The 14202-nt window shown below is 39.2% G+C and overlaps 2 protein-coding genes across 6 annotated transcripts in view; one reads left to right on the forward strand and one right to left on the reverse strand.

Moving 5' to 3' along the window:
* Positions 1-8636, reverse strand: part of ZFP91 (ZFP91 zinc finger protein) — a 44301-nt gene extending 35665 nt beyond the window's left edge. The window contains exons 1-2 of one of the 3 annotated variants that reach the window (XM_032282121.1): positions 7985-8636; positions 2812-2840 (exon numbers count right to left, since the gene is read on the reverse strand). In XM_032282121.1, coding sequence (XP_032138012.1) covers positions 2812-2840; positions 7985-8337 — 382 coding nt within the window. In that variant the 5' untranslated portion in view covers positions 8338-8636. The remainder of the gene's footprint in view (positions 1-2811; positions 2841-7984) is intronic. The other 2 variants (XM_032282120.1, XM_032282119.1) reach the window with 2 other exon arrangements.
* An 89-nt stretch (positions 8637-8725) lies between these two features.
* LPXN (leupaxin) overlaps positions 8726-14202 on the forward strand; it is a 42441-nt gene continuing 36964 nt past the window's right edge. For 2 of the 3 annotated variants that reach the window (XM_032282122.1, XM_032282123.1), the window contains exon 1: positions 11681-11863. In XM_032282122.1, the coding sequence (XP_032138013.1) occupies positions 11851-11863 (13 nt within the window). In that variant the 5' untranslated portion in view covers positions 11681-11850. Of the gene's footprint in view, positions 9300-11680; positions 11864-14202 lie in introns of those variants that run through there. The other variant, XM_032282124.1, reaches the window with a different exon arrangement.

The raw sequence follows: 14202 nt of genomic DNA on the forward strand, positions 1-14202 counted from the left end.
GTTAGAAAGTGAAATAAATTAACACTGGGATAACCAAAAATTAGGTTGTAGGTAGGCCATTCTTTTATTTTATAATCCTAAGTACAACATTGGTTCAAAAAAACAGAGAAACAAAACATAAAGCCAAGTTAAAAAGGAACTAGGCCTCCATCCCTTAAAATTTCAGCCAACACTCTTGAAAACTCCACAATGATGAAGATAATCCTCTGGCAATGGTAAACTAAGCTTTCAAGTTTGAAGCTTTTTTTTCCTTTTTAACTTCTGTGTGGAATGCTCCTTGTCCAAATTAACTATCTGCATATTCAGGTGTAATTTCAAATGTCACCTCCAAAAAGTCTTCCCTTATCACTTCATTTAAACTTAGCTTTCCCAACTCCACCTTCATCAGACATTATTACGCTCTTTTGACTTATTTCACGTATTTGATTACCAGTATAATCTAGTGCCTAGAATAGCGCCAGACACATAGTGGATGCTCAACAATTACTTGTTGAATGAATGAATGAACAACATTTTACCACAGTAGCTTTCCATTTGTTTTATATACCAATCGGGGTTAAAAAAGGGTAGCAAAAACACAAACTAATACTGATGTTTCTTTGTTATTATTTCAGTCTGAAAAAAGTGAATGTAGCACTTTGCAACAATTTAAAAAAAAGTTGCATACTGTGTGTGTGCAATATTGTTTATGTGTAAATCATAGGTTCTTCTTTTCAACTCAAGGAAGGCATACAATTTCTAGATGGTTTGAGTAAATAAGAGCAAAAACAATCCTGAAGACATCTTTTCAACACTAATACAACAGAGGGCAAGTCATACCTCTAAAAAATAAAACCTGTTTAAAGTTTTGAAAAACCCTTAACTTTTGAAATGAGCATGGGTTATTCCAGTTAAAATTTAGCAGACTGAACATGAGGACTATTCCAGAATAAGAGAATAACTGAGAAGTTAAATGACCAGAAGAAGAGAAATATGGTAAATTTTAAATACTAAACAGAACAGGAAAAAGTGACTACCCGAGCCTCCATTTCTTTCTTCATTCATCTTATATGAATGTAAGTTACAGTTCTTATATACCTATGTACTGTTCATAGAGCTGAACAGTTACCTTAACAGGTAAACTAATAGAGATGAAGATTGACATTTCAGAGTATCTAGATCCAGGGCCTTTAAAAAGTAGATTAAAGTGGGACTGATTTTCAGATCAAATTATCCAGAATGTAGTTTTAATCTCCCCACAGCTGCACAATCATGAAACATGCCAATATGCCGACATCTACACATGAGGCAGGCGGATCACTTGAGGCCAGGAGTTTAAGACCAGCCTGGCTAAACACTGTCTCTACTTAATAAACTAAAAAAAATCCATCTACACAAAGGTCATCTACTTTTCTCCCCAAAATGGGCTCAAAATTTCCACCTTTCTTCAATTTTGCCTCAAGGCAGCCAATCGTGATTTCTTTGAACACATAAGGTAATTTCAGCTCTTGACAAAGGCTGCTTTTTTTTTAATCAGAATGCTTTAGACTTGTTACCTGTCATTACGTTTTCTTCACATTATAAAATCTCCAAATTGATCTCTGAATAAGGAATGTGAGACCTTCAATTTTTGGCAGACATAACCTATTTTCTGAGTACCAACAACAGAAATAAAAAATTTGCTAGACAAAACAATCACGCAAAGCTTTTGACATAAAAAAAAAAAAAAATCCAGGTATGAAAAACTTCTGCCTGGTATACTATGAAATATTAGCCTTAAGATTCCAAAATTCAGAGAAACAAGAAACTTCAGCACTGAAACCTACTTATTTACAAAGCAGCCACCACCAATTCAAGTTATTGGTTCTTAATTACGCTATCATTCTTCCACACAGCACAAAATCCAGGCTTTAAACTTGCCTTATATGTTCTCGAATAATTCTTTATGAAGAACAGAAAAAACTTAAGATTCTCATGTACATATTATACACATATTGATATATAAAATGCATACACATATATTCTTTTATAGAAATAGTAGCAGGCTATAAGTAGACCTTAAAAACTAACCAGTTGACTCTCAGATATTAAGTGGATTCCAGGAGTTTGGAAACTGTGTCAGGACTAGGTGAAGATCATACACAATAAATGAAATGTGCCTAAAAGCATGCTTGTTACAGTTTTAAGGAGGATGTTGTGTGTTTGAATTTAACATCAAGGAACAAAAATGAAATGAATAAGCAACTGGTCCAACATGTTAAGACAATTTTAATAACCTAATCTATAAAGCCAGAATCAGGCATTTTAAAAGGTATTGAAAACTGAACATTAGCTTCCCATCATAATCTAGGAAAACAGAAAACTATATTTAATACATACATCTGATGTGCACTCAAATTTAAAGAAAAATGACCTAATATTGACCTAATTTAATTGTTCACCAGGCTGAATTCTTAGAACACTCAGCATTCTTCACTCTGCAATAATAATCTGGGTCTACACTAGCATAAAGATTTTTGCCTTCACTTTACTTTGTAGACTGTGTATCATTCCAGTCTGTTATTTCATTTAAAAAAAAAAAAGGCTTAAAAAAATTACAGTAAATTACTATCAAACATTCTGATTTGTCATTAGGTTTCTAAATAATGCCAACATACTCTATTCTCCGAAACTGCTGTCATCTAAACAGATTCTATTCTAACAACTGCAGTAATTTTTTTACCAAATAAAAGTTACTTTTAAATGAGAACTAATTTGAATAATGAGGCTTTCTAACAGATTATACAATAATCAACGTAATGTACGCTAGAGGTATGAATGACCAAGTCTTACCTTTATCAGTTGTTACTTTTTCTATGCATCTGAAAGAAATAAGAATCAAACATTAATGAGCAATCTTGTACATTTTCTGAAAATATAAATATTTATCTCTTTCAGGTTCACCTTAAAAGTGATATAGAAAGCATCTAGACCAGTGTTGTCCAACAGAATTTTCATCAGTGATGGAAGCATATCTGCACAGTCCAATATAGTATTTGCATGTGGCTACTGAGCACTTGAAACAGTTCATGTAATTGTGAAAATGTATTTTTAATTTTGATTAATGTAAACTTAAACAGCCACATGTGGCTATCATAACTGATAGCACAGATCTAGAATATCATTCAAAACAGCTGTTTTTAACTAAGATATTGATACAAAGAAAACATTACTAATTTTGTTATATTAAAAGGTTATATAAGAAAATGTTCTTATTTTACATAAATGTACTAACTAGAGATGAAATGACAATGTTTGGGATGTGCTTTAAAATACTTCTGACAAAACAAGGAATAGACATAGCAAGCATGGCAAAATCTCAGTAACTATTGCATCTAAGTGATAAATACTGTGGTTTCATTATGTTATTTTCCCTACTTTGTGTATTTTAATAAAAAAAACTTAATCAACTTTTCAAAAGGCCCTAAAATTGATCAACCCAAATCAAAATCTACTTGTAAAAAGACCATAGATGAACCCCACAAGTAAATATAACTTGCACTTTACAAATTAAAAAGCAACAGTAAAGAGCTTAAAAATTATTAAAGCCTAAAGATTTTTTTTAAAACCCCAAACAACAACAAAAAAAATCATATATATTCCCAGGTTTTTAATCTGGGAAGATTTCTCTCATACATAACTGGTGAGGATAGTATAATAAACTTCCCTATACTTACTACTAAAATTCAAAAGTCAACAGGCCCTGAATGTTTATCATATAGATACCACAGAGTATCTCTGAACAGTACAATGTTTTTTTGTTGTTCCTCCTTCTGAAAGTAAACTTAATATAGTAAAGACTCTATTATGTTACAATATGTTATAAATGAATACCCAGGCAAATACAGAAGCCAAAATATAATACAAAATCCATTCTACTTAGAGAATAGCTATCATTGTTCCATACCTTTTTTAAAAAAAAAGACTGGTATTGTAATTTTATTTTAAATCATATTACCAATGTCCCAATTAACACACCAGAACTGCTAATCATCCTATCTTAACTGCAAAAATAATTGTTAACTTTTTGAAAAATTAGATAACAAACTTTCCCCAAAACCTTTAGAGTTGGTTCAATGTTACTATGATCATACTGATTACTCTAATATCCTCATCACTCAGGATTTCAGTCTTGTACAACTGAAGGTTTCTGCAACGGGCTATAAGTTTTTCCAATTCAGAACATTACCACCTCTTCATCCTCACTATCCATGACCTTCAAAAGGGAAATAGCAAGGTCACCTAAAAGTTTATTACTGATTTAATTTTAGCAAGAAAATATACAAAAAATGGAATTTCACACACCAGAAAATAAAAATACTTTCCTTAATCTGAATCTGAAGGAAGATACCTAAAAATATTCAGTATCTGCTAATATGGTTACTCAACAGCAAAATTAGAATTTTTAAAGAGTATTTGTCACTAGTTTTAAGTTCCGGAATGCACAGGATAAACGAAGGGCTATTATATGTAAGAATGAAACAAAGCCTTATGCATTTTAACCTAGTCTTAAAAATTGTTTAATGCTATACTATACTAATGCTACTAGATTTCTTGTAGAGTGTATTTATTTCAAAATTTAAAGAGTATATAAACACGTGCACTTGAAATAACTAATTTACTGGCTAAAATACAGCAAATGATCAGTCTTAGTATGGATACATAAACTTTCTTCAAATTTTGTTTATTTTTTCTACTTTCTGTGCTTCAATTTATCATAATTCTAGCATTTAACTTTCTCTTAAGTACAGGCAATAAAAAATTTATTTCACCTCCATCCACAAATAACTTCTTCCCAATCACCTCCAAATATTTCATTGCAAAAAGAAGTTGTCATAAACACCAGATTATAAAAACTGTAAGCTAAATATCAACTATAAAGCTCATCTCACGAATCCATAAAATATCAATTATAAATGAAGCACATCTAAAGAGGTTAAGCGACTTGCTCAAGATCACTTACTGCACAGTACAAAGCTGGAACATAAAACTTTCTGACTAAAATCCAGTGCTTTATCCATTCTATTATTTTGCCTTTCAATGGGAACAGAGGTTTCAACTAATTGAAATCTATCTATTTCTCGATCTTTTAAACTATGACATACTTTACTATCACTTTAATTAATGGAATCCAATGTAGATTCAACAGCTAATTACTAAGATTTTATAGGGGGAAAAGCTGGGATATGAAAAAAGAACGAAAGTGAACAAGTAATACAGAATAAATCTTCTTTTTAAATTGTCAAAATGTCATTTGGAAAATAGAAAAGAATCAAAAGTCAAAAGATACTAGACCAGGGTTTGGGCTCAAAACCTCTCGAATATCTTAAAGGATTAAATTAAGTAGAAAAAATTAAGTCTTAAAACGAATTTTAAGACTGAAAATTTGTATGCCATGCATCCATTTGACAAATCTCCACTAATAATGCAACTTTCCCTTACACTGCAAGGTCCTTGAAGATGAGGGCCATGTCTCATTTTTCTTTCTACCCCCTAGTTCAGCATAGTACCAGGTCCAGCTACTGATCAAACAAGTTTGTCAAGCTAAAATGCTTTAGCATTCCTTTGATTTCCAGATTATGAAGCAAGGCAAAAATGCGTTTAAAAAAAAAAACTCTATTATGATGAAAATTTGTTTAACAACCTGATCAAAAACACAGTCAAGGTATAATTTTGGGGCTGAAAGAATAATACCATTGTCACTACTATTTTTATGATATTGGATTGGGGGGGCACTAAGAATTCAGACTTATTTCTTCCCCCTCACAAGAAACACTGTGCAGAAAAAAATGAAGATATTTAATTATGTCATCTTCATCCAATTACCACAGTAACATTTATATAGAATTAAAGCGTCACTAGTACTTTGCTGCCAAGAGTTACGGTAAAAATAAATCACGACGGCAGGTAAAACCACTATAACAGATAAAAATTATTTTTTTTCCTTCAAAAATTAAACAGCACGCCGGACGTGGCGGCTCACGCCTATAATCCCAGCCCTTTGGGAGGCCGAGGTGGGTGGATCACCTGAGGTCAAAAGTTTGAGACTAACCTGGCCAATATGGTGAAACCTCATCTCTACTAATATTATAAAAATTAGCCGGGCTTGGTGGCGGGCACCTGTAATGCCAGCTACTCAGGAGGCTGAGGCAAGAAAATGGCTTGTACCCCGGGGGCAGAGGCTGCAGTGAGCCGAGATCCCACCATTGCACTCCAGCCTGAGAGAGGGAGCAAGACTCCCATCTCAAAAAAAAAAAAAAAAAGAGAAAAATTAAACAGCAGGTACTATTTTAGATATAATTATCTTGAGATATAGGTATATTTAACTTTCAAGTGGTAGGTCAGAATAAAAGGAAATTTTAAAGATATTTTAAGTATTACCCTATGTGCAGTAAAATGAAAAAATCATGTTTTGCATAATTTACATGAAAAACATCACTACAAACTGCTCACTGCTCTACCATCCCAACATTACTGAAAACGGCAACTTGTACTATTTACTATGTAACAGGCACTGTATCTAGTGCTTCGCATGCTGTATTTAATCCTCAATAACTCACGTTGTAGAGACTACCCTCTATAGTTAAGGAAACTAAAGCATGAGTAGGTTAAGGAGTTTGCTCAAGGAATTCATATCTAAATGAGGCCAATGATATACAGGTATCTTTTCAAATTTATGAGATTAAACAAATGTAGAACTATAAAATTTTTGTAAAATGAAATGCATCTACCGCAATTAGAATTCTAATTGCAGCTGAATCTGTAAGTACAATTTTTGCTGTCGACGGACTTGCAGTTTTTACAATAAATTCTCAATTATGTTTACTTAATTGACATTCAAAAATCTGAAAGCAAATCTAATACCACAATATGATTACCTCTGAATTTTACTCCTCTTTCTGAGAGACTTGTAAGGCAAGCATGCCAAGACACAGACTTACCTCTTAATTTTGGACCAGTTCTGTTTCAAGTTTTAACCTATTAGCTCTGGTGTAAGCCAAACCTTGGCACTAACTCTACTGGAGAAAAGGGAACACTTAAAACTGACTCCCCCTCACTCCAATTTTCTCTGTTTTTACCAGTTTGTTTTCACTTGAAAGTCAAAGGTCACTAATAATGTTTTCAGTATGAATTCAATAGTTAATGTGATATCTAGAATTCACAACCTTGTGTGCTTCAGTATTCTTGACATGTGAGTATTATTTTAACGAACAATTTAAAACAATGCTCCTGGCCACGTGTTCCCTCTATCACCTCTAGGTAATAAAGGAATTCCTTTCAGATGATACTAATTTTAAGGATGAAGTTCCTACATTTAAAAATACGAAACACAAAGATAAAACATATGCCACTTGGTAAAAACAAACATTGAAGAATACTTATGTAATTTTACATGAAAGACTTAAGACTTAAAATTGTGGCAGTACCGCGTTTTTATCCTGACCATAAGCAATTTCTCCAAAGAAAGAATAGTGCTGTGAAAATTTAGAAGAGTGAAAAAAAGCTACATAAACATACTAGTACAGCTGGCTCTTGGGCTAACTAACGCGAAAAGGGGGGCACATTTTTGACTGCTATGATAACGCTGTGGATTTCCTAATGGGCAAGTGATGTAACACTGGAGAGCCGCCTAAGGGAAAGGAATAGGTTAACAAAGGGGGTGCAGATGCCAGAGAGATAAGCCTGGGGCTGCAGGGAAGAGGTGGGTCACTAGCGAGTGCAGGGGTGTATCCCAGGATGATTTCGGAGAGTGGGGAAGCAGCCCGACAGGAGGGTACGAGGGTGAAGGGAGGGTAGCGCAGAGGAGGGATAGAAGCTCCCGGGGAAACGGTGTGACATCTGGCGTGCGGAACCGGCAGGGGGCAGAGCAGGCAGGATGTCACGTGGAGCTGGCGCTACGGGAGCCGAGAGGGTTGCGTACGGACAGAGGGGGGTCTTTCCCACCGCCTGAAAGACTGTTACTCACAGGAGTCGCGGACTCTTCTTGCCCTGAACTGGAGACGGGGACTTCGCGGCCTGAGGCTGCTGCCCGGGGACGTCGGGAGGCCTGGCGCTGGGGCTGCTCCTCCGCCGGCGGGGATACTCGGCCTTCCTCCGGCGGGACACAGCGGCAGCGGCGGCGGCGGCGGCCGCAGCGGCCCGGCCTCGGTCCCGACCTCCCCTCAGCACACGGCTGCTAGTGGTCCCTGTAGGCGCCGCCGCGGCCGCCTCAGGGGGCCGTTGTTGGGGCTCCTCCGGAGCCTCCTTGGCCGCCGCCGCCTCTCCCCCTTCCTGGTCCTGCTGCTCCGGGGGTCTCGGCTCTTCCGTCTCCCCCGGCATCGGGGCTTGTCCGTCCCCCACCCCCTAATCCCAGGCGGCGGAGGGGGAGGCGGCGGCCTCCGCGCTGCTCCCCCCGCCCCCTCGCCTCCCGAAGCCTCCGGCTCACTCTCACCCTGCGCTCCTCTTTCCCCCCTCCCCTCCGCCCGGCTCGGAGGGCGCCCCCCCCGCCCCCTGCCACTCAAGGTCCGCTACCGCTGGCGGCGCGCGCGCGCGCCCGCTACTGACGCTCAGAGAGCCAATCGGAGAGGAAGACAGGCTTCTTCACCCCGCCCCTCGCGGTCTTACACGCAGCGACGTTCCAGGCTCCCTCCCCCACCCCTTCCTAGAGCCAATCAGGAAACGGCTACAAGGGAGGGCGCGAGGTTTCCTTCCTCGCGCACCCGTTCTCACCGTTAAACGGCGGTGTCTCGCGACAATCCCAAAGTGACCTTTTTCCCCCCTCCGGAGTTCAATGCGCTCTAGGGGCAGTGCGAGGGATAGATCTCGCGAGGGAGGCGGGTGAGAAGAAATCGCACCTCTCCCCGCCTCATGCACACCCTAGGCTGGCTGCGCGCGCACCTGCCTCCCTAAGGGCTCTTTCTGTCCTTCTTCAGGCCGCAGAAGTAGCCTAGGCGTTATTCCGCTTCCACCCTACCCCAGTTTCGTGTCTCTGGCCTTTCTGTCCCCAGCGCCGCCAGATCTTGCGGGGAGAAGGGGGTAATATTTTGAGCTGTTGCTTCTCCTTTAAGAAAAAAAGCCCCGTCGGTTGCCGGATGAAAGTCTCTGAAAAAAATGGCGGCGGTAGAACGAAGGCGGGGTTGTGGGGGCAACGAGGGCCCGCCTCCTGGCACATGCGCATCGTTAACTTAACCAAGGGCATTGTGGGAGATGAAGTCCTATTTCGCCTAGGCTTTAGGAAAATAGATGGTAAACCAGAGGTGGAGAGGATGCTGGGAGGTTCTGACTGATTCACGCCGGGAAAGGTAGTTTACTTTCCGCAGTCTGAATTTACTTTTTTTTTTTTTTTAAGGAGGCAGTGTTTCCGGGTTAGGTCGCGACGGCTGCTGTACATCCGGGCTCAAGTGTTGAGCCAGTTGCTAGTCCGATGGGAGGGTTTTTTTCTACTTTTTCTTACTTTTTATCTAGACGTTGGCGTAGCTTTCTCCGGGTGGCTGCCTAATTGCCCAGACTTAACGTTGGTTTGGTCACATGACACCTCCTCTGGGACTGGCTAGCTAGCGTTCATGTCTATAGTATTGATCTCGTCCTGTGTATGAGTCACCTGTGAACTCCTGGAGGTCAGGGGCTGAATATAGTTCCCTCGGGTCCTTGGGGCCCTAGCAGAAGGCTCACTACTCAGTTGGCTCTTAATAAAATTTTCGATACGAATTGTAAAGTTGCTTTTCTACTAGACCTTGTTCAGGCACCTAGGAGCTGGCGTCAGTTGCTTAACTTGGCTGCGGTGCCTGACCTGGAGGGAGGCAGAAAGGGTTGTTACGTGACTCTGGTGACCTACACGGATAAGTTGAAGGTCTCTTAAGCTCTGCGGCCGCAAGCCATCTGTTTATACAATAGCAACTTTATCAGAAGTTACTTTTCTGCCCACTAGTGTGTGATTCATCAAAAGGTGTTTCCGTTGCAGTTGGTGATGCAGTGGGCCTCTCCCATTTCTTTCTTCCTTTCATCCATTACAATCAGGGAACGATTCGCAAGAACACCCTTTACCCCTGGAAAATAAAGCATCCGGGGCTAAAATCCCCAGAAGAAAGAAGATGGAAACAAGATCTGGGGATCCAATTCTAAATTTCATATTAATCATTCAGTTAAACTGTGGACAAGTGCTGAAATACATTTTTCCTTCCAGTATTTTGACTCAGATGCCACTTCATGTTGGACAAATGTTTTATATTCTCTACTATTTTGCCCTTTCATATGACTAATGTCATTTTCATTTGTAATAATTGTTTGGCATAGTGTCAATGGAAATTTTTTCAGATTGAGTTTGCAGTGAGCAGAGTTTTGGAAGGAACAGTACTGACATCCAATGGATGCCCAAAGTAATACAGAGGAGAAATCCCCTTTAAAAAAATGTACAGACAGTGGAATGGAGAATGAATTATTCAAAAAAAAAAAAAAAAAGGCCACAATGGGCTGGATGTGGTAGCTCACTCCCGAAATTCTAGCGTTTTGGGATGCCAAAGTGGGAGGATCCCTTGAGCCCAGAGCTTCCAGACCAGCCTGGTCAACATAGGGAGACTGCCCTCTCTAAAAAAAAAAAAAAAAATTAATTTGAAAATAAAGTTTCTAAGCTAACCTAGTGGCGTGATAGCATGCACCTGCCATCCTAGCTACTCCAAAAGCTGAAAAGGGTAGATCGCTTGAGTCCAGGAGTTCTAGTTGGAGGCTGCACTGAGCTATGAATGATAGCACCATTCCATGCCAGCCTGAGTGACACAGAGAGAGAGAGAGAGAGCTTGTTTCTAAAAATAATAATAATAAAAAATAAAACACTGTGTTTTAGAGGAGAGATCACAGACTTTGAAATCTGTGATTATGGTAGCAAAGCTACCAATTAATTATCTTAGCAAGTTACTATTGCATGAACGTATTTCACCATTGGTAAAAACTGGGATAAAATCTATTTAACAGGGCCGTAATTATAGTTCCTTTTTATAGTAGGCCTTTTATAGTAGGCCTTTTAAATGTTTCATTAAAGGTGAATAAAATCACAGTGGTAAAAATGGTGAAGAGTTAACCTCAGTGTCACTTTCCAGAGAAATTGCTATAAGGCAATGTATCTAGGCAGGGATTATGCTTAATTGAGATATACACAGTTTAACATCTGGTATCAAACCTGGCTTCCTTCTTTGTGACCCCCCTATAGATGTTTGCATTTTGAACTGTTGAGTAAGCCAGGCCCCGAGAATCCAAGCATGAATCCACTTCTGCCTTACTTTTAAGGATTTACAATCCATGCTGGAAAGCTGATAAGCATAATTTCTGAATAAGTACATTAAGACAACAAAATGGAATGGATACCTGATGGAATCCATTCTGATGGAAATGTTATGAAGGAGACTATGCCTCTATGGTCCCCCAGCTTCACAGAAAAAAAAAAAAAGGTAGATGCTCAGTTAGAGTGAGGTACCTACACTTGGAAAAAACACAAGTATGAATCTGTCATTCCCATGACTCCAAGATGAATCCTGGCACAGAGTAGGTGCTCAAATTTTGCAAAATTAATTTTGAATCTCTATCACCCTGGCTGATGCACCACCATAACTCAGATCTTACTATCTAACTTTCTATATCAGTCCCATTTTTAAAACTGTGTAACCTATGAAAAAGAAAAAAAAAAAAAAAAAAACTCACCAAATCAAAAGAGAGGAAGTGCTAAGCAAATACAGGAACCAAAAAGGGTTATAGAGGCTGCCTTATGCTGTCTCATCCAGTTCCTTTGTGGTCCTCTTCTTCAGCACATGCCAAAGCTGTTCCTCACGGCCTGTGAGACAAGAGCATTTTGGATGTAGGACAATGGAAGAGTTAGGTGAGTGAGGAGCTTCTTGGAGCAGAAACTCTGAGGGAGTGAAGACTTGGCTGCGATCTACTTGTGTAGTAGGGCATACTTCTGGCTAGACCGAGGGTAGTAATGGAAGATTTTATTTTCACTTCTGTCCTCAGCCCTGCCAAGAGGGAAGCATGAGGAACTATGATTGTTTTGGGGAACTATGGGTTCACTGTTTGCAGTGGCAAAATAGAGGGAGACTTTGGTGCTAACCGCAGAGCAAACTCTTGGCAAATACTTTTGGACTGGATTGTGATTGAAATTGTCGTTTTATTATGAGCATTTTGCCCCATCCAGGTCACTGGAGATCATAGGGTGGCCAAATAGCAAGGCAATGCGGAGATGTGATTTGAGGAGGAAAAGAAAGAGCAAAAGAGGAGTTGGGGTGTTATGAGGAAGAAAAAATGGACTTGAAATATAAGAATGAGGGATCCGTAGAGGTTGGAAAAAGGCCAGAGTGGTTTCATTTGTTTCATGTTTTAGTCTTAAATCAAGAAGGCATAGCACCTAACTCAAGTGATTTTGTTGCTAAGCTTTTTATTCAGAAGAATTCTAAAGGAAGAGATTACTATGGCCTGAAAATATGTTACCTCCTTCCACTCCAAGGCAATTAAAACCAGCAGTGGAACTCTTAGCCACATTATCCATCCAGAGATATCCTGGATTTCAAACCTTTGGAGTAGTGTAACGTTTGTCATTCTTGGGACTCATTCCATAGCCTTTGCCAACATCTGTTGCCAGCATCTTAACTAACACTGAGTCACTAAACTTTACCCAATCTCCAAGCTGTATTAATTCCACAGTGTCCTGGTTTGGGGTGTGTTTGGGGATGGCGTATGTCAAAAGTGCAAAAAGCAACAAAAAAATATCTTGCTTATTGTTACATTGTCTTAAAAAAAATGACATGTGATTTCAAAGTTGGAGAAACAGAGGAAAAGTAAAGGGCAAATTACCAGGAGGGAAGATATGTTAATGAAGCGGGAGAGGTAGCGTTTAGTAAATACCAAACTGCTTTGGAGGTTAAATCTATCTTGATACTGGGCTAGACTCTATTTTGGACTTGGGGTAGAATCCAAATTCCTATCCTCCCTGGGTGAAGAATGTGAATTTCTCCTTGAGTTCCCCTAGGGCTAGGGCCTTTTTTCTTTTTCCTTTTTTTTTTCTTTTCCTTTTTTTAAGTTCTTTTTTCTGGGGGGGAGAGGGGACACCTAATGGCTTTCATGGCAAATAATTTAAAAGGAAACTAAAATTTAGTGACTCAAGCAAAAACTAGATATTTTTACATATGTTGATAATTTTAGTGTCTGCGGCAACCCTCTGAAATAGGTATTTCAGAGGTATATCCGCTTCTTTTTAAGATGAGAAAACTAAGAAAAACTAACTTGTTAGTGTCACTGCTGGGAATACCTGACACCAAAACTAAGCAAAAAGGTGGTCTCCTGTTTTAGAAGTTTGTTAGTTCTGGTGTTGTGGCCAACAAAGTAACCCAGATTTAACTGACGTTTATATTGTTTTGCATTTCCTGAGCAGGTTAGATGTTAGGTAAATCTTGTCCAGAAATACAGAAAGTACCAAGCAAGTAGCCTGGAAGCTAACATTTGTGCAGATTATCCAGTTGGCTACATCTCCACAGGCTATTGATGGCCACACTTCAACAGTTTCTTCAAATTGTCAGCTGCCCAGTAACTAGCCTTGAGACTTGGGGTGGACCTTTTCCTGCTGGCAGAGAAATGGCATCTAGGACAGGTTGGCTCAAGTGAGCAAATATTTCCAGTCTGCAGTAGTACCTCAGAGGCTAGCAGCTTGTAAATCAGAAAGTTTTACCTAAGCCCTTATTACATAGGCATTAGGCATGATGGATAAAGAGGAACCAGGAGCAGACTCTACCTCGAAGTGAAATCCGTACAACCCATAGAGACCCCCCCAGAGACCTCACTTTACTTGTTTCATGATAATATTTGATATTATTTCATCTCCACAGGTAAAGAACCACAGAAAATAATTATAGAGTCTTCAGTCTAGTACCCTCTCCTCCCACTCCCCCACTCTCCAGGAGTCCCGTATTTGTCTTTACTGAAATGAGTCATCTTCAAATTACAAAATCTGACAAAAGGCATAATAACCTCAGACTGTTGATGCACTCATAAGAAACAGGAAGAAAAAAGCCCACAACTCATAACCCAGGAAGAAGGGTTTTGATAACTTTGGTTAGCTGGTGCTTCTGAGGGCAACTTCCCACTTTTAGTGGTCTGATTTCCTCTCTCTTATAACCTTTATTGTAAATGGCTTTTTATTTTGAGCTCAGGAGGATCTTTGGCTTC

This window comes from Sapajus apella, unplaced genomic scaffold (genome assembly GCF_009761245.1).
Source record: "Sapajus apella isolate SASKATOON/1434 unplaced genomic scaffold, GSC_monkey_1.0 scaffold14, whole genome shotgun sequence".
NCBI classification, from domain to species: domain Eukaryota; kingdom Metazoa; phylum Chordata; class Mammalia; order Primates; family Cebidae; genus Sapajus; species Sapajus apella.